At 43.7% G+C, this 25312-nt stretch overlaps 1 protein-coding gene across 1 annotated transcript in view; it reads left to right on the top strand.

Annotated features, from left to right (window-relative positions):
- LOC147662586 (E3 ubiquitin-protein ligase NEURL1-like) overlaps positions 1–25312 on the top strand; it is a gene marked incomplete at its 3' end in the record, with an annotated part of 229345 nt that overhangs the window by 193040 nt on the left and 10993 nt on the right. Inside the window, exon 5 of the mRNA XM_086951063.1 lies at positions 16677–17357. Coding sequence (XP_086807189.1) covers positions 16677–17357 — 681 coding nt within the window. The remainder of the gene's footprint in view (positions 1–16676; positions 17358–25312) is intronic.

Genomic DNA, 25312 nt, shown 5'->3' with positions numbered 1-25312 from the left:
CTCTATCATGGTGTGCAGACCAGAGAGCATGCTCCAGTTGACAGGACCTGAAAAGACCACTAAGAGGAGCAAGGAGAACTGAAGGAGAGCACATAGAAAGGGTAAGCAGAGAGCACTGAGGAGGTGGCAGAGGAGAGCACTGGATTAGAACACTATCAGGAACAGGCAGTGGGGAGTACTGGAGGAGAGCATGAAGAGGAAGAGCAGCAATGAACAGTGGAGGAGAGCACTGCAAGAAATCACGAGAAGAGAGCACAAAAAGAAACCTCCTAATGAAGAGCATAAATTGACAGTACTGGAGGAGAGCATGAAGAGGAAGAGCAGCAATGAACACTGGAGGAGAGCACTACAAGAAAGCATTAGAAGAGAGCACTAGAAGAGAGCACCAAAATAAACTTCCTAATGAAGAGCATGAATAGACGGCGCTGGAGGAGAGCATGAAGAGGAGGGGAAGCTGGAGAACACTGAAGGAAAGTACTAGAAAACAGCACTAGGGAGCATCAAAGAACATCTCTGAAGAAGAGCGTGAAGAGGTGGGGGCAGTGAAAAGCAGTGGAGATCGCGAAGAGGAGGGGGGCAGACAGTACTGGAAGAGGGCATGAAGAGAGGAGGGCATAAAATATAGTGCTAGAAAAGAAGATGAGTGGGCAGCCGAGACCACTGGATGAGGCCATAAAGAGGAGCAGGCAACAGAGAACACTGGGGAAGAGCAAGACCAGAGAGCACTGGAACAGAACATCATAGAACACTGAGAAGAGGGAGCAGTGGGGAGCACCCGGAAGAGAGTATCAGAATGGGGCAGCAGGCAGCATCAGAGATGAGCATGACGAGTAGGGGGAATCATACAGCCCTGGAGAATAACACTGGTGAAGCATTGGGTTTTAAGTGGGATGCAAAAAGTGAGGGTCTTTAAAAAGGAGTGTGGCCTGTATAATTAATGGAGGGACTTGAACACATAATCAAAATGTCTGTGCTACTCGACCAGTATTTTGGTTCCTCTGTATGCGTTTTGTTATTGCTTCCATTTATAAAGCATAACAACTGATATAAGATTGTAATGAAATGTTTTTACTTGTACTTTTATGATGGTTTTTAACAATCGAATAAAGATATATTTGATTTGATTTGATTTGATATACACCTCAAAACCAGCGAGACTATTGGCTTTGTCAGTGGTTGTCAGCTATTTAAGGTAAATTAGTATCAACAATGATTTTGTCGTAAATAATTGATATTGAAAATGTTTCAGTTTGGAAATTGTGAGACTGTTAATTCAATTTTACTGCGGGCTGTGAAAGGGGTAGTAATCTTCAATGTCTCAATCACACCCGTTGTGCCCACTCTGTTAGGCATTTACACCCTTTGTATTGCCAAATCTACATATTACACCTCATCTTTGTCCTCTTCAGCACCCTCTTCTCAATCTCTCCTGAATGCACTTCCTTGCATTTCCTGTACTTCACCCACCTTGCAAACACACCTCACCTGTAAGAACTGTATTGTCTTTGCTTTGACTGTGAAACTCTTTAAGACACACATTCGCAAAGAATCACAATCGTCTCTAGAATATATGATTACTGCTCTGTGCGATCTGCATGGAGGCCAAGGATTGGATGATCATGTATTTTGACAACTTTTATGACCCACTTACAGGCCCTGTGAGAAACTCGCACTGCCTTCAGCTTCCGCTCCAGAGTGCTCAATCATGGCCAGTTATAAACACCTGGAGTCGACTTAGTTCAAAGTATACACAATTCAAGAGTAATATGCTACATAAAAATACAGAAACACAACATGCTGAAATGGTTAATTCTCTCAGGGCATGTAAACCGTGTGAAAGATAAAGAATGCATTGCATACCAATTAATGTCAGCACAAGTAGAATTTTGAATAGGGAGAGGGTGGAGGCCACAAATATTTTGCAGCGTACTCTACTGAGCATACAGTATAGATTGCTCTGAGGCTTATTGTGAAAGACTTCCTGTAACAAAATTCTGCTCCACCATGTACTCAGGTTTGCATCTGATTTAATTGAGTTTCAAAGGTAATGCTAATTATTATGTATTACTTTTAAGTGAGGCCTTCTGCGAGACTAAGTTCTGAAGGTGAACCAGCCGTTCTTTCACCCAGTCTAATGAAATATCCCCTAAAGTGGAAATTTATTTATTTATTTATTATTTATTTATTTATTTATTTAGTATATTTATAGAGCGCAAACCTGTCACCCAGAGGGCATCCTGGCGCTTTGAGCTTAAGCTACAGCACTATTCACTTACACAGCATTTTTGGGAAATAAGTGCGTTTTTAGGGCTTTCCGGAACGGAAGATAGTTGCTGTGGCTTCTCAGAGTGAAAGGCAGAGAGTTCCAAAGCTTGGCCGCAGCCCCACTGAATGATCGGCCGCCCATCCTGACTCTCTGAAACCTCGGGACTACCAACAGCTGCGCAGAAGAGGATCGGAGAGGTCGCGAGGCAGAATACCAAGAGAACATATTCTGCAAAGGTATCGGGCCCTGATGGTGTACAGCTTTGAACACTAAACACGCAGCTTTGTACAGCACCCTCAGATGTACCGGGAGCCAGTGTAACTCTCTCAAAGCCAGGGTAGAAGAACTAGACCTAGGCTGTGAGAGGGCCAACTTGGCGGCCATGTTCTGCACACGTTGTAGCTTCCCCACCAGATTTTTTGGGGCCTCCAGAAGTAGCGCGTTACAATAATCTAAGCGACTTAGTATAGTACCGCAAACTACTTCCGGCCTGGCGCGGGCGGGGAGAAAGGGCAGAACTTTACGCAGCATGCGTAACAGCATCATGCACGTAGACGTGGTTTTATTAACATGCAAGTCAAGCTGAAGATTTGGGCCGAAGATCACCCCCAAGTTTCGAGCAGATGGTGCAGCCAAAACTGGCTCGGGGAAGGAGGCTGGCCAAAAGTTCTCTGGCAGTGTCCGTGAAGTCCGATCGGTGGAACAATAAAGCACCTCAGTCTTAGCACTGTTAAATTGTAGGGATTTGGCCCGTAACCAGTCCGCTGTGGCTGCCATGCAGCGATGGAATGTCTCCAGCGAGACCGCCTTATAGCCCTCCAAGGAAAAGACCAGCTGGGTATCATCGGCATAGTTAAAAGCCGAGACACCAAAAGATTTTATAAGCTGGACCAGGGGGCGGAGGTACAGGTTGAAAAGTATTGGGCTGATGGCCGAGCCCTGTGGCACCCGCTGCCCTACTTTCCTTGGCTCGGAACAGAATGGAGGAAGCGATACCAGCTGTTGCCGACTGTCAAGGTAAGATATGAGGTTAAACAAAAAAAGAGAGGTACGGTCAGTCTCAGTACTGCCACGGAAATAGGAGCGAGATGGATGATCACACACTCACTTCGGGTGATTAGGAAAGCCCTCACACACCGACCTAGTCAGTGTCATGCTTCATCACTGGGCCCCACCACAGAGGCCGAATGCCTCTATGGTGTGCTGCAACGCCAGAAAGACTGCGGAGCTGGTTGTGTGAAGAGGGATGTGTTGTAAGGGTAATTAAGGTTAAAAGTGTCTAAAAGGGTATCAAAAAAAGAAATTTAATATGTGATCCCTACGACACGAATATGAGGTATTATGTGTCTGAATTTAGATGCCAAGGTTTAGGAATGGTTAAATTCAGAGAATACAGTCAGTCAATATGTTTCTGCCTTAAGGGTGGTTTAAATTTACCTAGGCATTCGTCAGGACTATAACCCGGCGGTATGGACACTCTAATAGCCCACCCTAACCTGGGGGCGTGAAAGTGAAAAGAAGGTGAAAAAGTGCTTAAAAGAAAAGGAAGAGCGGATCGCTCATTTCAAAAAATGCTCCAAAATCAGGAGTATTCCAGCACTTTAAAAATGGGCGCTACTAGCACCATGGGTCTCGGGAGGGGGGTTGAAGCGTACCTGGCACATCGCCCTTAACGCTCGGTCGAGAGGCTGAATACAGGTTTTCAGCGGGCTAAGAGCAGTTGTTGCAGCTGGATGTCACCAAAGGCCTGGCAGAGTGTCGTAAACGCCCCGTCCAGTGGACCCCCCTGCCATAAGTTGAAATCCCCCAGGACCAGCAGCTTAGAGTGGGTGTTGGAAAGGTCGTAGATTAGGTCAAGAAAGTCTGATAGAGAGGGTGCCGATCCCGGTGGACGGTAACAGAGCACGCCTGAAGCAATGTTCCCTCCAGACCTCTAATGGAAAACCCCATCAACTCGAATCCCAACACCTCCCCAATTTTAAGCTGAAAGATACCCAGCTTTTCTCTGTAGATGATACCAATTCCACCACCTCAGTTCTTCAGCCGAGGGGTGTGAATGATTTTAAAGCCTGGGGGACATGCAAGTCCCAGCTCAACAAGACAGTCCTCCAGAGTCCACGTTTCAGTGAGAAACAACACGTCCAGCCCTGAAGAATCAATCAGGAATGCAATCTCTGTATGGTGCTTACACAGCGACCGCACGTTAAGCAACCCACAGGACAAAGATTGAAATGGAGAGGAGCCAGAGTTCTTCTTAGGCACCAACATCCGAGTCAGTCTGAGTTCCAAAAGAGCAGCCCGGGAGTAGACTAGGCGAGGAGTATGTGAAAGTCCAGTGGAAGCGGCCCTAGGCGCGCCCGTTGCGCGAACGGATGCAAACGAGCTTACCTCTGGCGCACCTCCGGCACGTCTACGGCGCGTCTGCTGCGCGCACTCGCTGCGCGCCTGTTCCTCCATGCCTCTATATAGTATTACGCCGCGCGGGCTTCCGGCTGCTAGAGCCTCCACACCCGAGCAAAATGGCGCCTAAGAGTGTCCCAAGCTTCTACACTCACCCAAGATGGTGGACGGAGCACCACGATCTCAATCCTAAAATCCCGCAAAATGCGAGTGAGGACACAATTATAGTGCAGGTGAGCCTACAGATGTCCCTGGTAGCTGCAGTAACAAGCGCCAAGCAATTAGGTGACAAAAGCGGCAGCGCGATAGTAAGCAGCGCGAGCAGCGCAATTAAGAATAAAAATGCCCAAGAATATCTAGGCACCAGTAAAAAGCTGTCCAGCAAGGAGCGCGGTCAGTTAAAGTCTGAGGGAGGATTTTACTGTGAAGCTTTAATAAGCTCTCCAATGCGCGGGCTTCCGGCTGCTAGAGCTTCCACACCTGAGCAAAATGGCGCCTAAGAGTGTCCCAAGCTTCTACACTCACCCAAGATGGCGGACGGACCACCACGATCTCAATCCTAAAATCCCGCAAAATGCGAGTGAGGACACAATTATAGTGCAGGTGAGCCTACAGATGTCCCTGGTAGCTGCAGTAACAAGCGCCAAGCAATTAGGTGACAAAAGCGGCAGAGCGATAGTAAGCAGCGCGAGCAGCGCAATTAAGAATAAAAATGCCCAAGAATATCTAGGCACCAGTAAAAAGCTGTCCAGCAAGGAGCGTGGTCAGTTAAAGTCTGAGGGAGGATTTTACTGTGAAGCTTTAATAAGCTCTCCAATGCGCGGGCTTCCGGCTGCTAGAGCCTCCACACCCGAGTAAAATGGCGCCTAAGAGTGTCCCAAGCTTCTACACTCACCCAAGATGGCGGACGGAGCACCACGATCTCAATCCTAAAATCCCGCAAAATGCGAGTGAGGACACAATTATAGTGCAGGTGAGCCTACAGATGTCCCTGGTAGCTGCAGTAACAAGCGCCAAGCAATTAGGTGACAAAAGCGGCAGCGCGATAGTAAGCAGCGCGAGCAGCGCAATTAAGAATAAAAATGCCCAAGAATATCTAGGCACCAGTAAAAAGCTGTCCAGCAAGGAGCGCGGTCAGTTAACGTCTGAGGGAGGATTTTACTGTGAAGCTTTAATAAGCTCTCCAATGCGCGGGCTTCCGGCTGCTAGAGCCTCCACACCCGAGCAAAATGGCGCCTAAGAGTGTCCCAAGCTTCTACACTCACCCAAGATGGCGGACGGAGCACCACGATCTCAATCCTAAAATCCCGCAAAATGCGAGTGAGGACACAATTATAGTGCAGGTGAGCCTACAGAGGTCCCTGGTAGCTGCAGTAACAAGCGCCAAGCAATTAGGTGACAAAAGCGGCAGCGCGATAGTAAGCAGCGCGAGCAGCGTAATTAAGAATAAAAATGCCCAAGAATATCTAGGCACCAGTAAAAAGCTGTCCAGCAAGGAGCGCGGTCAGTTAAAGTCTGAGGGAGGATTTTACTGTGAAGCTTTAATAAGCTCTCCAATGCGCGGGCTTCCGGCTGCTAGAGCCTCCACACCCGAGCAAAAAGGCGCCTAAGAGTGTCCCAAGCTTCTACACTCACCCAAGATGGCAGACGGAGCACCACGATCTCAATCCTAAAATCCCGCAAAATGCGAGTGAGGACACAATTATAGTGCAGGTGAGCCTACAGATGTCCCTGGTAGCTGCAGTAACAAGCACCAAGCAATTAGGTGACAAAAGCGGCAGCGCGATAGTAAGCAGCGCGAGCAGCGCAATTAAGAATAAAAATGCCCAAGAATATCTAGGCACCAGTAAAAAGCTGTCCAGCAAGGAGCGCGGTCAGTTAAAGTCCAGTGGCAATGGCTCCTTGGGAAAGGAATGGGTCCCATTTCAGAAGTGCTTCACAGTAGGCGACTGAATGCCTTTTGCGACCCTTGAAGGCAGTTTGTTGTAGCTGTATCACTCTTCACACCTCATTAGTAGCTCTTCTCCCATTATTGAATGCCGTATGTAATGCACGCACCGAATTAGCCTCTGGGAGAGAAATCACAGTGTGCGCGGGCGCACAGGCACGTAGTTTAAGGGGAGCATAGGCTACATTACAATTTTACTAATATTAGCCTTTGTGAGTCTTCTTTTCTGGGTTTCTATCAGTGGTGGTTTCTTCTCAAGGGCGCTGGAGTGGCGCCCACCCTAGTTTAATGCACGTGGATGGTAACTGCAAGGAGCAATTGATGGCATCCACAGAAATTTCTTTTAGAATGCTAAGTAAAACCAGTGGCGATCAGCAGCCTGCTTAAAGGAATGTGGATGCCTTTGCCAGTGCTGTCACTCAGCTTCCAGTCAGACTCCTGCTGCCTGCCAGAAGGGTGATGGTGCTCAGAAACAGGCGTCAGGCAGGTATCCTGTGACACATGCGTTAGTGTGCATGTGTCAAATAGAAAAATGTTGCTGCTCCACGCATGGCATAAAAGTGATTGGGGAATACGGGCGGACATGTATGAGCCCTGTCATACAATGTTTTGGGTACTCAAGGACCAGCCAATAATGACGTGAAATACAAATAATGAGGTAGTAGTGTTTCCCAAGAAAGGAAAAAGAACCGCACAATCATACAAACAAAGTTATTGACATTAATAGTAATACAGTGTGAGTCAAATAAGATTCTTCAATTTTTGTTGGGGTGCTCGTTTAGCTCTAAGGCACCTTCTACCATAAGATTCCTATAACACAGCAGAAAACTGTTGTGTATTTAAACTGACTGCAAAAAATCTCTACCGCACACCGTCTGATATTCCAGAAAGTCCCAAATTCTAGGTTGAGTGATTAGTTTCCAACAACACATTTGTGTTGCTACTGTATGAAGACCATTCAATTATTCCAAAACGTCAGAGATAAGCAATGTTTTGGGTACTGAAAGACCAGCCAATAATGGCGTGAGGCAGCTTAGTGTTTTCAGACAGCCCCCTATTGAGAACATTATCAGCCTTGTACTTCCAGGGGCTGCTTGTTTCTGTTGCTCAGCGAACCCTGCCCTTTCCCTAGTCGTCTCTGGGAGGGGCGGGTTCATCAAGCTTATCTGACTCCACTCACACCTGTGATGAGTTGGGACAGGGAGGGGTATTATTTTTTTTTTTAAACAAAGTAAGCACCATTACGTGCAGAGCATTATCTCGCTGCCTCTCTTGGCACTCTTTCTCTCCTCCGAAGCCTGGCCCCATTGAATCCTATAAATAACAAGCCAAGCTTTCACATGGGCTTCTTCTTCTGCCATCCGCACCCTCGCTCTTCCATCATGTACAGAGGAGAAAGCGTCACTATTATGGTAACAATGAGAAAACAGATATCCATTTAGTGGCTGATTTGTTCAAAGTAAAACGATTAAAAAATTCGATTAAACGTGGCTTACCCACTTAACCAAATTGTGTGATGTAAGGCAAATTGTTTATTTTATGGATCTTCATTTTTCTTCATTATTGCATATGAAAGCAGCTTGCCATTTGTGAGTTTAGAATGCCAACTGTAAAAAACCTATTGTGTTTGACTTACTAGACCAAATGTTGCTCTCTCTCTATTAGAATTCTGGGCCATCTACTGGGTTCACATCATGACTACTGTCTCGCCTCTTAGCTTAACTTAACTTAACTTAAACTTGTGCACCAGTGCTGTGCAATGGCAAACTAGAAATTGTATGGATTATTTTATGAGTTTTCCTTTGTAAATATTTATCAAAACTGTATTTTTGGTCCATTTATCGCAGAAAGAGTGCTGAAAATTGCACCAAAATATGCTAATTAAAAGAAAATTCTCGTAAGGAAACCCTTCTGGAACTTACCTCCTATACATCCAGCTCGTTCGCTTCCCTCACTCGACTAATTTATTTATTGCTCTTACGCCTCACCACTTTCAAATTCCTCCAGCTGCCACTAGTTTCTATAGTTAGTGTGTATGTATGTGTTTGTATATATAAAAAAAGTATATCTTTTCAACATTTGGACTTAAGCACTATGCTTTAATCTGTTGTGTTATACACTTGTTGCTCACAACATATGTATAGACAAGTGGTATTTTATCCATGCAATTTATGTTATGCCAATCGATTTTGTTATGCATTTATACCTGTTTTTACGGGTGATAGAGTTTTTTGCACACTCTTTATTGACACACTTGCTTTGGGTGCGTCATGCGACCAAGCTCCTCCCACGGAGTGAAACGCATCAGGGAGAGCACTAGCTCTGCACTTTTGCTAAATAAATTTCCACTGCTTTGAAAAGATGGTGTGATGGCGTCTTAGTTTCCAGCTAATTGACCCAATAGAGAAGAGGTCCGCGCCTGCTGTATCGCCGCTTCGCAGGCGGTCAGGAGTGCTGTATATGTATATATATATATATATATATATATATATATATATATATATATATATATATATATATATGTGCCTGAATCAACCTGAAAATGGATAATAAACTTTTCCTGTGACACTCGATGAGCTGCGTGGTGGTCCGTGATTTCCTGTGGTCGTAACCGTTCGAAGCAGAGACCTACATATATATATATATATATATATATATATATATATATATATATATATATATATATATATATATATATGTATATATATATATATATATATATATATATATATATATATATATATATATATATATATATATATATATATCGAAAATACCTTCCTTTGATTATTCAGTAAAGAAAATAGAACGGACTCCACTTCAATATGTCCTGCAAATCTTTATTTAGTGCTTGCTGCCGCTATATTACCTGCTGACGGTCGCCAGTAGGTAGTTATAGTTAGGATCTACTTTCCATAGGAAATCCGCAACATTCTATTGGGAATAACTTTGGCGCCGGTGGACGAATCTTCGCGAATTTCTCAAAGTAGGTGGCCCGCTCCACTTCTTACCTGAAAATGTGGGGGGGATTCGTCAAGCGAGGGCCGAGATAAAAGGGTGGTCCCAAAACGTGTTTTCTCCATGTTAATTTCCATAGGGCGGTCGAACTCACTTTTAGCCCGAACGGCTGAATGGATTTCCACCAAACTTGGCAAGTTAATTTTCGTAAAAACCACTGGAGCATATATCTTGAGACATAGCAAAGGCACATTGGGGTACCAGTCCCTACAATTTTGTCAAGTTTGGTGGAAATCCATTCAGCCGTTCGGGCTAAAAGTGAGGTTGACCGCCCTATGGAAATTAACATGGGAAAAACACGTTTTGGGACCCCCTTTTATCTTGGCCCCCGCTTGACGAATCCCCCCCAAACTTTAAAGAAAGGACCGGAGCTCCGCGAGGCAAATTTGAGGAAATTTTCAGGCAGATTCGTCAACCGGCGCCAAAGTTATTCCAAATAGAATTTTAAGATTTTGCATTGAAAAAAATCCTAACTATAACTACCTACTGGCGACCGCCAGTAGGTAATATATATATATATATATATATATATATATATATATATATATATATATATATATATATATATATATATATATATATATATATACTTGCGGGGACATTGGCAATCCCTTTAATACTTTTTTTGCATGCAAATGGCGGCGGCGACCCACTTGGGTTTACGGAACCACCAGTCCCAGAGAGCATTGCTTCAGGTTTTACACCTGTGCATAGTTACTGAGGGTATTTACTGGTGCCTGCAGCTTGCCGTCATGTCACATGTGCTGCCACTGAAGAGGGCTTTGGCCCGAAACGCGTCTGGCAGGAAAGGGACTCTGTTCGTAGCTCGCGCCCTTGCGCTGGCATCAGTGATGTCATCAGTGATGTCACTGACCATGTCATGAATGATGTAATATGTGACATCATTAGCAGTGGATTGCGGGTCCGCGATATATAGTTAGTGCATCTAACTATATATGGAATTTCAATGGTTTTGTGCGAGTAAAATAAGGTTTTTTAAATGCTAATCCCTAACTATATATGGTCTATAACCTATGTTTTTTTCAGTGAATTTTCAAGGTTTTGTAAATGCAAATTCCTAACTATATATGGTCTATAACCTATGGTTTTTTCTGTGAATATATATATATATATATATTGGAAGTGCAAGACAAGCTCTCATACCATGCTTAGCAGAAAGAGGAAATTAAGCAAAACTTAATTTATGTTCTACACAAAGGGGGTGGTTAGGATTTTGGCACTCTTGTATCTCAGATGCTAAAGGTAAAATTTTAAAAAGTAGTGGAAATGCAAACTTTTCCTTGAGTCTACTGAAGTGGAAAGCAATATAGGCACTTGAACTCAACACATAGCTACAAATCGGCATACATTGGAACTAACTTAAAAACGCAGACATACCTAAAACAGTTGGAAAAAAATGCGTCTTGGAAGTATTTATCACATACAAAGACTAGCAAACCCCTCGGATCCATATTTTCACAAAGCGCAGCCTATTTGTCACGGTCATTAAACAATGTGCAAACATTTAGGTGCATCTGTGAGAATGTAGTTAAAAAACGCCTTGTTTTCAAACAAGGATACCGGGTCTCCAATAGCCACAGACGTGCAAAACAAACAATGTAATAGATGTAGTGTACCTAGCGCCCTATAATGGACATTACTTCTGCCCTCCATCAACCGCGATCCCCTTATTGGAATATTCTATTTTGAGCTCCCTAAAACCCAACAGCTCTAGGCGACCTGGACAGAGTATATAGAGAACTTTTGTGTAGCAGACGACACTATGTGGGGAAAACATTTTGAGGCTTCAAATGAAAATAGGATAAAATATAGTTTCGCACAAGTCACATCATCATTGTATATTAGAGTCTGCAAAATATTCACAACATATTACATATATAGTGTGCTGCCACAGTGTAGGTCCAAGACTCCTGTGTTAAGGAGCATGTAAAAGATCAAAAGCTTCATTCTCACACACCAGCACTGTATAGAGCCCAGGGGCGATGCCTGCCAAAACGCCCAAAGCTCCCACATCAGAGTAAAGACAGTCTGTGGCCCTCTGTTCCAGTCACATTCATATAACAAGTGTACAGATGGCAGAAAGGTCCTTAAGCTGAATGCCCTCTCCAACTTCATAATGCTCCAGACCTGGAAATATGAGCGGGATGCCTAAACAGTCGTGTTTTCAAAGTAGAGGTTTCAGATAAAGCTGCTGGAAGTTGGAGAGGAGAAATTTGTTTGAATAAAGAGGAATGGAGAAAGGAAGGTCGCAGACGACAAGGTGAGTGATTCTCAACTCTGCAGGCCACTGTGTCCTCTAGGCCTTTAGATAAGACATTAGTGTGTGCACTTCTGCTGAAGGCCTCAAACATAACTTGGCTGAGAAGAAAATCAGGTGCACCCTGTGCAAGTCCCTGCATTTCTTCTCAGTGTGTGCGTGGGCATGTCATTTAACTTAAGGCCACTGAAGATATGACCAGTGACCTGGATAAAAAACTGCAAGGCAACCAAGTTTCCACTAGATATTAACTCTTGAATTTTGAAATGGCAACTCGTCTCAAGAGTGCTCACAAAGACAAGAAAATAGCAAACGTTTTTTAGTGTTGTCAATGTTGCACCATGCATGTGAGTCATTGAAGTGATGGACTGTGTAAGACTTGATTTAATGTGTGTGTATGTGCCTGCATGTATGTGCAGTCATGTCTTGTTTTTGTATGTATCACTCTTTGTGTATGTTTTCATGTGGTCATCCAGCATATACTTCTTTGTGAAAGTGCATTGGCTTGTGTTATTAACTACAAGTATGAAATGCACTTTCCTAGTGGATCTTTCGCGCCGTTAACACATTGTGTGAATCCTGGCAAATGGTGGGCACCATTTGCATCTGTGCCGTCTTTGCTGGTGGGCATTTCTGGTAAAGAAGGGCATTCGTGGCATCTGGTTTAAATACTGATATTTGGTAGCCTTCCTGCATAACCTCACCAGAACATGCATATGCTGATCATCTCAAACATAAGGGGTCATATTATAATTGGGGGCACTTTCCCGGTTTGTACTTGGTGGCGGTGCACCTGTTTAAAGGTGCTCTGTGGGGAAAACAGGAACAATGAGCCCAATACATAATACAGACCCTGGTGATCATTCCTGTCATATAACGAACATAACTGGTATCTGATGGGTGTCTCTGGCAGAAGGTGGTCATCTGCGGCATCTGGTGGCCATCCCTGGCCTCTGGGGATGTAGTGACGGCCATTCCTAGCATACAGTGACAATAGGTATGTGGTTGGCCTCTTTTTAATGATGCCATATGTTGCTGTCCTCCATGCAATCAATATATTGAACATAACTAGCGTTTGGTGACCATGTATGATTTATGACGGGTACATCGAGCATTTGATGGCATTAACTGGTATATGGTGACAGTCACTTTCATTTAGTGTGCATTCCTGGTATTTGAGAGTCAGACATTTGATAGCCTCCACTGGCATCTTTTGGCAATCTTTTGGGTCTGTACTCCATTTATGGCCAATGGTGGCAATTTATTGCATATGGTGGTCAGTCATGTCCTTTGAACGTTTTCCTTGGCAAGTCTCGGACATTTCTGGAATGTTGTTGTTATTTAGCAGAGTGAACATCCCTGGCATCTGATGGTCATTCAGCTATATGGCGCATTCTTAGCACCTTATTGCATCACATTTTGATACATTGAATTAGGAGTCATTACATGATATTTTGTGGCAGGTTTTGTCCACGAGGGACATTTGTAGCAGAGAGTACACTTGATGAAAACGAGAAGACAATATTTTATGACAAAGGTAGCATATTCAATAAGAAAAAAGGCTGATATTCGGTGGCAAAATATGGGTATATTCAGAAAATATTTCTTTCAACTGCAATGAAATTTGGTATTCGAGGTAAGAATTAGTATACATTCAGAAAATTAGACATTGATATTTCGGTACATTTAGTACATACAAATTAATTTATGTTTGACTGTTAAATAATGCTGAGTTGGTGGTACTCATTGATGCTATTTCATTATTTCATTGTTGTCGGTGTGCACTTGCATTCTACACCGGTAGTTATTCCACGACTCGCATAAATTAACTTCATGTAGATTTTTTTTTTATTACAGGTTTGCTCGATATAACTCTGTCTAAGGTCTAAGGGGCATATTTACAAGGCCCTTGCGCCACTTTTGCGTCACCTTTCCCATGTTAAAAGTGAATTAAAAGTGGCGCAAGGGGCTTGTAAACAGTGCCGGACTGGCTACCGGGCAGTTTAGAAAGCTGCTGAGCTGGGGGCTGATTTCACTGCAGTGGGGGCTGCTTTCGTTCATGGAGACCTGCGTGTGCTTCGAAATAATTAATGAAAAACGAATTTCGTTTAGCTCATGCAGGTCTTCATGAACGAAATCGCCCCCCAGCTCGGCAGCTTTCTAAACTGCCCGGTAGCCAGTCCGGCCCTGCTTGTAAATCTGCCCCCAAGCGTTTACGATCAGTGTAACTTAAGGAATAGATCTACTCTCTGAACATATTAAGTCTTTCTAACCTGAACTGTAGTACTCTCTCTCTCTCTGCTGTTGTAAGATTTGAGATATGGTACTGCTATCTGAGGTCTAAGATTGTGAGATTACCATATCTTTCTATGTTTTAATCATGCACCGCCAAATTAGATTCTCAGTCATACTGCTAAAAAAGAGAGTAAGGAAAAATGAAAGAGATTCAAGGGTAGAAGCGAAGGCATGTATTATGTATTATGTATTTTGGAAAATGACAGGCGCCCACGTCAAAATGCATGCACAGGTTTTTTGAAATGCTTGATATGTTATATTGCCTGTATTTTTACATGACACTTTCACCCTTGAGGGTATCCTGGCACTGTAGCTGGTCTGTGAGGCTAGCCCGGAGAGAGCTTAATTAAAAGGTCAGGTCACTAGCTTCTTGTGAAGGCTCTGATGTGTTGTGAGAGGTCATTCCAGGTTTTAGGAGCAATGCAAGAGAAGTCACAACCTCCTAATCAGCTTTTGTGTATGCTTTGGGTGTGTGCTAGTGAGTATCCGGCAGGATATAGGTGCCTGGAGGGGTTTTGGAATTGTACACAGCTGTTCAAGTAGGCATGGCCTATGTTGGGAAGTGCTTTGTATGTTTGGGTGAGGAGTTTAAAGTGTGCACGCTTGTGTGTCGGGAGCCAGTGGATTTCCCTTAGTTGAGGTCTGATGTGGGCCCAACATCGGAAATTGAGGACTAGTCTGGCTGCTGTGTTCTGGATGATCTTGAGTCTTTTTCTAAGTTGGGTGGTACCATATAGTGTGTTCCTTTAGTCCAATCTGCTCATGATGAGGACCTGGGTTTTGTTTTTCTTGTGTTAGTTGGTAGCCACTTGAATATCTTCTAGAAGATATTCATGGTGTTAACACAGGAAGATGAAACTGCATTAACTTGAGCAGGCATGTCCAGCTTGCTAGCTACAATATTTCTGTAGTTTCTAGCTGGTGCGCTGGGCAAGGAAGCCGGTCTGAGATCTGTGGTCCATCAGGTGTAATGTAAATTGGAGACCCACGTCAAGGCATCCTCCCCAAAAATGACCACTTTGGCCTTGTCCATGTTAAGCTTGAGGCAATTAGACTTCATCCAGGTGGCGGTTAAGGCCATGCATGTGGTGAATGTGTTCCTTGTGCTTAGGTGAGGATGTTGATTTTGTGAACCCGAATGACGTCTGGCAGTGGGGCCCTATATATGTTGAAGAGAGTGGAGCTGCGAGAGGAGCCCTGCATGACTCACACAAGTAAGTTCCCTGGCATTCGAGGAGTATGATGGCATGCTGATGATTTTGGTGAGAAACATGCAGATCCACTAGAAGAAGTGTCCTTGAATGTCTGTGTCATGAAGTTGTTGGATCAGTATGGGATGGAAGACGCTGTTAAAGTCTGCCGAAAGGTCTTGAAGGATGAGGGCTGCAATTTCACCTCTGTTGAGGATCATCCTGATGTCATCCATTGTTGGGATGAGGGCCGACTCAGTGCTGTGGTTTGGTCTGAAACCTGATTGTGTGGCATTGACAAAAGTTGTTTGTTGGTGAGATGGTTGGAGAGGCATCTGTTAATGGTTTTCTCCTGGACCTTGGATGCTTATGGAAGAAGGGGTATCGGTTAGTAGTTCGCAAGTTTGGCTGAGGGCTTCTTCAGGAGGGCGTTGACGGATGCATGCCGCCCAGATTCTGAAAAGGTGGCAGTATACCTTTGTCTTTTAATGATTGCTTAGAGGAACTGTGCTGTAAGGGGCACCATTAGCCACATTTTTTCCAACGTTTTCTTGATGTAGAGTTGTCCCACATTCGCCTCCAAGTACCTTTGGGAATGGTTGGACCCAATAGACAGATGATGTAGTATTTAATTAATTTTATGGGTGTCTCTTCAACTGTGCTATGGTCTTTGATCAATGATATTTGAATATTTAAAGTTTCTGTGATTTCCATAAAAGAGTTTGAAAATTACTTGATAACCTCGGCCTTGTTAGAAAATAATAATTCAGTGCATTGTCAATATATCAGCAAGGCTAAAGTGCTTACATCTTTAAGAAAAAAAGTTTGTTGGATAGAGTCATTTTAACTCTCCGAATTCAAGAATATTATCTGGTAGTGTTTTTAATACTGTGCCTCATCAAGTCTTTATCTGCACCAATAATACATTGTTGTGCTCTGTTGTTTGTAAATATTTTTAAAAGACTTGTAATGCTCGTGTTTTTGATGGCTAGTAAGGTGAATAAATGGCCTGTCTTTCCTGTCTTACATCTGAGCTGACAGTGTTTACTTGAGTTGTAATGTCTTTAATGCTGAAGTGCTTTTGAATACATTTAATGCACTGAAACCATATGAAGTTCATGCAAAAATGTTTGATGTACGTCGCTCTACTCTTCCTTATAGAAATGCTTTCTAGAAAAACTAAGGCTCTTCTTTTTGACCACCAGGGTCAGTAATTCGCATAGTATGCAAAGAAAAGTGCAAATGCCTGGTGTCTGATATTCTTTTCTCTTGGGTTTGCAGATAGTGAATTCATCCCACCTGACTGCCTTCGTCCAAGATCCTTCACAGCAATCCGGCGCCCTTCGTTACGGCGTGAAAATGAAGATACGCGTCTCTCTGTGAGCCTTTGTGATCTCAACCTTCAGGAAGAGAACTTTCAGATGATGACCGCAGTGTGTCCTATACCACAGAACTCCCTCAACTCCCAGCATTGCCATCTGCTCCCTTCGCAGCTTGAAAGCGACATCCATTTTCATCTGCTTCGCGGAGCCCACATCAAAACCCTTGATGAGCAAACAGTGGCACGGCTAGAACACACCAGAGAAGAGAGGACTTTAGTGTTCACCAGTAGACCTTTGAGGATCAATGAAACCATATTTGTCAAAATCAACAAGTCGAACGGCTCACGCCCAGGGACTCTGTCTTATGGTGTGACTTCCTGTGACCCAGGTACCCTACGACCCAGTGACCTTCCTTATAACCCGGAGTCGCTTGTTGACAGGAAGGAGTTCTGGGCGGTGTGCAGAGTGTCTGTTCCCCTTCAGAGTGGAGACATCTTGGGATTTGTGGTGAATTCCGATGGCGAACTGCATTTAAGTCACAATGGTGCTAACGCAGGCATGCAGGTCTGCGTGGATTCGTCGCAGCCCCTCTGGATGTTCTTTGGCCTCCATGGAGCAATTACGCAAATTCGAATACTAGGTATGAATTTAATATTTCTCAGTTTTAAGAGGTGAGCTCCACGATGTGGAAAAACAAATACAGCGGCAATTGACAGACTTGTATGTTTTTATTTAAATTGATTGATTTTACATCACCACGGGAGCTTCTAAGCACTGGGAAAAAGCTATAAATAAATATATTTTGCATATAAACTAGAGCCGGTAGTAACTTTAGATAAATATGATTGCATTTAGTTGTCCATGAGGCATTTACAATGATTTCTGGAACCTCACAAGGAAATCCTAGTTTCAAACCTTCATGGGAGGCATATTTTTTTAGTTATCTGATAGTTGATAGTTTGGAAGGTATTCATTCATTTAATCTCAAAATATTACAAATTGTTTGTGTAGTGCTCTTCAGTCATTGTTGTGACCTCTCTGCATAGTGAGCTTTCAGGGATCTGTATTCCCACAAGTGCGTGGCTTGCTTGCTGACTGGATGTGTTGGGGGGGGGGGGGTGCAGTGTCTCCCCTAGTACCTTTGTCTCTCCAGCCTCTGTGTGTCCCCCTCAGAGTCTATCTCATGGACAGTCTTGCTCATAGGAGAAATTATTTTACAATGCAAAGTGTATTAATCTACTCCCACGGGTTTTGTCCTATGTTTGCAGCATATTTCCAGCTTGTTTGAGATTTACAAAGTGTCCAAGGGTGTACACGCGAACATTTCTGGCAGTTGTAGGTTTCCAGGACTACTCACTCTTCCCAAGAATTATTTCCCCAAAGGTGGAAAATCTGCAAAAATGAATAACATGCAAATGAACATTTTCATATACTGTTTTCTCCAACATCTACTAGAAATGTAATGTCTTTATGCGTACTTTAATGTTTAAACATGTTTATTAAAGCAAAAATAAGCACTTGATAAGGCAGCGATTTGCCTCCCCAATTCACTGTGCTCGGAATTATAAACTCTCTCTCTCAATTCAATACTTTTAATGCATTCTTGCTCCGAGAGAGCAAAGGAAGAGATTCATGTACCAGGAATTGGAACTCAGAGGGTGGTAGTCTCAACAGGTCCCAGGCATTCTCATGAGAAAAATGAAGAGGACTGAAAAAAGATACAGATAAAATACATTTCTCTGACCCTGACCAAGTCATTTGTGAATTATCGCTTACAAGTGCCAACATAAAAAATAGCCTGAATGTGTCTGAAGCACAAGTACAGTGTAGGCCTAAACTTAAAATTTGGTCATAAAATGGCTATGAATAAACAACATCACAGTTTCATGAAATGCAATATAAATGGCAAAATCATAAAGATGGTAAAACTAGTTCAGACTGGAGAAATTTCACAGTGATTTCCAGAGTAGTAAACTACCTGTAAATTCTTTAATATCCACACTTATTCATGCATTCGGGAGTTTACTGCATTTTTCAGCACCCTATCCCTAGATTTATGATGGTGGTAATCCACCATTTTTGAAGATTATAAGCAGACTTCGAAAATGCCACAAATCTTAATTATGCAATTCATAATGTGGAATTTCAAATTATAAATATTTTATTTACGCTCATACATTTAGTTTACAAAACCCTTTGTGGCCTATTCCCCAGATATTTTGGGGAATTTCCTATACATTTAAATTGGGCATTAGTAACATCTGTTCAGTTTATATGTTTTTTAATATTTATGATCATCAGCAGAGCTAGACTCTGGAGTGCCTTTTTTATTAGGTCACTGGAGTCTAATTTTGAAGAAGGTCTAATACATGTCCTTTAAACAAGAGTTAAAGCATCACTATAGGGATCTCTTATGTGACCTTTCGCAAGAACACATGTCTAGTTACCTTTCAGAAGTGACCATGTCGGAGGCATAACATATATTCGAAAAAGTTCTCCTTTTAGAGGAGTCAATAAATTTGCTAGATTAAATAATACTATTCTCCAGATTGTGTGGGTAAATTGAGGATGAATCACTCGGATTGTCCATTAAAGACACTCCTGGCAGTCAATAGATTTTTTCAAGCAATATGTGTTTTTAGTTACAGAATAATAGATCTTGTTCTAGAGGCAAGATTTAGGTGGCATAATATACCCTCTCGCACAGGGCTTTCATTTATGAAGAATAACATTATTAATGTATTTTTCAATTCACAGTAATTCATCGCCTAGTACAGAGTTTTTCAAAAGGTGGGTCCAGACCCCTGGTGTGGGTCGCAAGCCGATACTTGTTGGGTTGTGAAAGTCCTTGTCTATTTGATAGTAATATTTAAAATGATTAGCCCAGTTTGTGGCAGTTTTGTTCAGCAAAGGTGCTGAACAATGTCCCTAGGTCCTATCTTAAAACAAACCTTTGCAAGGATCCCAAGCAAGACTGCGGGTGAACCTTCAAGTAACTGTTGCTGTTGTGTTTTACTTCATGTATGTGTGTTTATCTCAAATCACCAAATTTGAAATTGTAATGTAATATCTTGTTCTAAAATGTAAGTTTTTAGAAGAGGTTTAAATTGTTACCTTATTGTGGTAGACATGGTTGTACCCGCCTTGTGCCATATAGCCACGTTCGGCGACAGAGGTACCAGACAGTGTTCTAGTAGGCACTGAAGTTCTTTAGGGACTATACTGTCACCTAAGGTATCTGAAGACCTGGACTCTTATACATCTACTGACCATATTAAGTAATTGTGGACAAATCACTTTTTGTCCTAAATCATCAGTTCTGTTATTTGGCAAGGGTGCCATGTGCCAACAATGCTTTACACTATTAACCTTGCTTTAAGACGTGCTGATTTAGCTTCTTCACACAATGCATAAACAAGTGCATTTCTGGAAAAGCTAAGATTGTCTTTATTTGTAACATTCCCACAACACAGTTTTTGTAGTTTGCTTGATGAGGCAACCATATATAAAAAACATCTTGCCAAAGGCGGCAGGTGACATTTGAAAGTGGTGAGGCGTAAAATTTGGACATGACTTTTATACAGTGAGCGATGTGAACAGGTTCAATGGACAAACCTGGAATCCAGAGTGGGTCCCTCTCCTGATGAAGAAATGAAAAAAAGATTCCCAAATGGTACATTTCAAAGCAAATGAATGTAGTGATAAAGCAATCTTATAAAGCAGTGGGAAAGTATAGTTCTGAGATGTTAAAACATTGAAAACAGCCCCATATTTTACTGCATCACTATGTTGAGCAGTTAATGTAATGTGTAAATTGTACAGCGTGACAACTTTTTCTCTTGCTCTGCATGCAGCATCAACTTTGGAAAAAAAATGGTCTAACCACCAGGCTTCAGGAAGCACCCACAGCTGCTGGCTGCAACCAGTCATATAGAAATATGTGCAGACGGGTCTTTAAGTGGGTTGAAAAAAGTAGGGGCTCTCTATAAAAGAACATGTCAAATACATTTCTGTGATTCCCATAGTGTGCCAGCCGACCAGTATTTTGGTTTACCGGTTTCTCTCTGAGATGTAATTGTATATAGATGAATGACATAACAATTGATCTAAACCTAAAACCTTTCACTGCGATTGGCTTAGTCAACAGGTGTTAGGTGTTTAAAATAAATGAGTAACAACAATGATTTGTTATAAATATTTAACATTGGAAATGTTTGAAGTCTGAAATGGTGAGTCTGTGAATTAAATATCAGTGAGGCCTGAGGGGAGGAGCTACAACACCAACCAAGATGGCCGCATAGTCTCCCGGCTCCGCTGACCTCTGTCCTACGCTCTACTATCCTGCCACCTATCCTGATTTCCTGCCCCGGATCTGTGTGTGTGGTCCGATTTGCACTCCGATGATGTGATCCCGGAGTTTCTACGACATCGTGGAGCGGAGTAACGTCGAGGACCTATTTGAGGCCTAACCCAGCCGAGAAGCCGGGGTCTCGAGTGCTGGCCTAGCCGGGTCCGAGTTGAACAACAACGGACTGTTGAATGCGGTTGGGTCCGGTCTCTGGAACATTCGGAATTTTGGGATTGCTCTGCTACCATCTGCTGCCTGGTGCTTTATAGGAGGTGAGGTGACGAGTGACGCAAGGTGCTGTGTTGCGGGGGTCCCGGACCGGGGGTCCGGCATCCATATCGCCGGTGCCCCTTGGGTTGGAATCTCGCTATGCGCTACTGCACGCTAACAGTCTGTCCCTCATGGCTCATTCCTGCTCCGCCTAATCTTCCCCCGGAGAAGGCGCCTCTCCGTGGGGACCACCATGCCTGAGGAAAAATGGAGGCTGACGGAGCAGGCTCAAAGTGGCCCGTCATTGCGGACGGTGCTGGAGGCCCTTGTGGCACTTCAGGAGACTGTTTAAGCTCAGACCTGCAGCCTGTTGTTGGCGGCGGATGGAATCAAAGGATTGAGACCGGATCCTGACTTGACGCCCGAGACCCGGCGGCCAGCTCGCCTTTCGATTGATGCCCCGGTGGCGTATTTAGACCCGGCGCTGGAAGCTGTATTTGCCCCTATCGCAGTGGAGCTACCCGAAAGTACTGTGCCTAGTGACTCAATTAATCCGTTGGAATCCCCGGTTTTGCAGCTGTTGGAACATTTACATGCTGTCCCCATTTCGGTTCCTTTTAATTGGTACTGTGAACTGTTTTGGACTGTGTCGACCCCCCTCCCCAGTCGGTCTATCAAGATGGCGGATGGGATAAAGCCTGGCTTCGAAGACGGGGAGGGGCATCTTTGGTACCGGCTGACTAAATTGGGACCTGCCGTTCTTTTTTCATCTGTGGACCCCTGTTCTGCCAACTTCTGTGTACCATTCGACATTTTGAGGACAGGGCTTTCTTCCACTTACAGACTCAGCGAATTTTATCGACGGGGCCAAGGCTGAGATTGTTGTCTGGGTTGTTCATTGTGGTATTATGGTTAACGGGATTGTTTTATTGAATTAACGGAGTCCGGGGCGGGGTTGGTTAGGACGGGGGCGAGAGACCGGGAGTGCGTTGAATACAGCCCTCCTCCATTTCCCCTCTTCGGGTGGGGTTTAATTTCTTTCCCCTTTTTTCCCTGTTTCTTCTATATTTCGGGTTCTTGGGCGACAGGTACGCTGCTAGGGGGGTAGGCCGTAGTCATCTGCAGGGGTGCAGGGTGGGGGGCTGGGGGATGGGAGTTTTGTTTTTTTCTTTGTTTCTATGGCCTATTTTCTCTTCTTATCTTTCTTTGGCCTTTTCTTTTCTCCTTTTCCGGGTCAGTGTAGTGGGTTCATTGTTTGGTCCATCTCTGCTTTCACATCTGTGCCTCAACTCTCGCGATGTTTCGGGGCCACGGGACGGGCGTAAATGTTGGCGCGAACCGTAATAGTATGCTTGTTTATCCGGGTGTCGTCTGCTTAAACGCCACTGACCTACATGAAAACGAACTAACTGTGGACACACTGCTATTTCGCTCGCCCCCACTTCATAGCTTGAGATATTGTATGGCACCTGATCCTTCTATCTTATATTATAAAATGAAACCTTTTGTATCCTGTTTCCAATTTGATATGTCTTCCAACCAGTACGCATTGTGGATGTAGCGACTATGCTCCCCGGGAGGCTGGGTCTGAAGTTTTGATCGTAGTATTGTGTTGCAATTGCTTAGCGGCCAGCCCTGGGGGTTGTAGGCCCGTGTCTGTATCTGGTTGAACATGTCAAATAAAGGTTTTAAAAAATATATATATATATCAGTGAGGCCTGTGGAAGGAGATTTGGCCTTCAGTTATGTGCGCTTTATGTTAGAAATGTATCCTCATTTTCTCTGCATATCTTGTCCATTTGCACATCTTCAACCACCTCTTTCCTCTTCAACATCCTCTTTTCACTCTTCCCTGAATGCACTTCTTTGCATCCCTGTCACTTCACTCCCCCAAAGCATACACTGCACTCACTCAAAGTTAAGCACTTTATATTCTCTTACTTGTGTCTTGCAAATATTTTGACATCTGAGTACCCCTTCACACATACATCTACAGAATTTCAGTTGCAAATGGAATACATAAACATTGTTCTATGTGCTCTACAGAGAGGCCAACATACTGACACCACTTTGTTTGGCTTCATCCTTAGCACCTGAACGCTCAATCAAAGCCCCTCATAAACATCAGAGGGGAGGTCGGAGGGGTTAATTTAATAATAAAAAATACAAAAATTAAACGTGCCTTTCTGCCGGCCGGGTACCGAGTCTTCTCTGCTCCTGCTCTCCTGCCTCCAGCAGGAACAGGAAGCAGAAGCAGGCAGCCAGGCTCCCTCCCCTAAGCCAATCACAATGCTACAAGCAGTGATGTGATTGGTCGGGATGCCACCCAGCTAGGGGCTTATCGAGAGGCCATTTTCTCCATTCAGGCTGCATTGCAGAGTTTGCATGACTGGTTTGGGCTGCCACAGGGGGCCGACCAAGCAGTCTTTACGCACTCGGGAGTGGGCAGACACACCACTCCTCCTCTGCCCTGCTCGCAGAGCAACCCCGCCCACCCGCAACCAAACATAAAATGGTAATAACTGAAAGTTATTACCATTTTATGTTTCTGCTTCTCGCACTGTGAGAAAGCAGTGGGGTGACGCTCCTCCTCCCTAGTGAAGGAGCCGCTCCTGATCAAAATACTAGTTGAGTTGATCAAAGAGCAGAACATCCTGGAGTACTGATTGCTGGTGACTGTAATAGATGCAGGACTTGGTTAAGAGAGTTTTACATTTCTCTGCATTTAATTGCCCATTTAATAAATTACACTGTGCAAAAAATGAATCTTCTGTCCATAAACCCAAACATTACATACCCCTTCGATGCGCCCGTCGCAACGGCCGTCGCAAGCACTACCTCCGTAGTGCCGCGCACGTCCGTTGGCCGACGCGGCCCCGCCCACTCAATAAAACCGCAGCGGAATTGCCACCGCGGTTAAGATAGTTGAGGATTTCTTTGTCTCTAAATTATTTTACAGTTGCAGGCTACATTTTCTAATCTATAAAGGTTTGAATAAGTTTTCATGTTGAGGTTGAGACGTATTATTTACTTGCTAACGGCTGCAACATTTGATGCGGGTCATGAAAACCCCTATCTATAATAGTTATGGTCTTCTCAAACCATTAGGTGATGCATATAACAGGACAACTCTGTTATATGCAACAATACGGCTGATCTGTGTTTCAGCCTCTCGGTGACAGCGACGGCTCGTGGAGGGAGTTACGGTGGGGCAGGAGGGTGGGGAGGGGGAGGGGCAGGGCGGAGGTTGCTAAAAACCGGCATATGGATAATTGCAGGTAAGTAAACAATTTAATTAATAAAACGAATTTCGTAGCTCGCACTGCATTGCATTTTGCGATGCAAGGCGCACTACGAAATTCGTTTTATTAATTAAATTGTTTACTTACCTGCAATTATCCATATGCCGGTTTTTAGCAACCTCCGCCCTGCCCCTCCCCCTCCCCACCCTCCTGCCCCACCGTAACTCCCTCCACGAGCCGTCGCTGCTCGGTGAACAAACGGCAAAGCATTACCAGAAGCTTGCCATTAGCCCCCTTCGAATCTGACTCTGCCCAAATGCAGGCTGTTTTCTACAGGAGCTCTCTCAAAGGCACTGTTCTGTCCACAAGCTAAAGTACCCTTCAAGTGCAGAGGGCGAATTTATGGCCTACGTTAGTGCCCATGAGGCTTTAAAAAAATCAGTTTTATTGAGTTTTTTTATACAGACAACAGATTATGCATCATTTCTCAAACCCAATTCTTCCTCTTCTGAGTAATGCAATCAGTTTTCATTAATATTCTCTGGTTTTGTTTCATCATATCTATCAACAAGGGTCTCAGTTTCGGGGATCTTGAGTCATATATTCACAGACTTTACTGCATAAAGTACAAACAACCAAATAAATCGAAACTGCCCCATTCCCGCAAATCCTCGTTTGGTAGAACATTTTGGAGAGTTTTATTACGTATCAGAGGGGGTCCCCTCATGCACTGTTGTGAATCAGTCACTTTAAAATATGCCTAGTCAGCAACATCCAGTTCTTCAAAATGCAAGC

This window comes from Lissotriton vulgaris, unplaced genomic scaffold (assembly GCF_964263255.1).
Source record: "Lissotriton vulgaris unplaced genomic scaffold, aLisVul1.2 SCAFFOLD_3172, whole genome shotgun sequence".
Taxonomy (NCBI): Eukaryota; Metazoa; Chordata; class Amphibia; order Caudata; family Salamandridae; genus Lissotriton; species Lissotriton vulgaris.
Note: the sequence above shows the minus strand (reverse complement) of the source record. Positions and strands in the feature narration are given on the sequence as shown.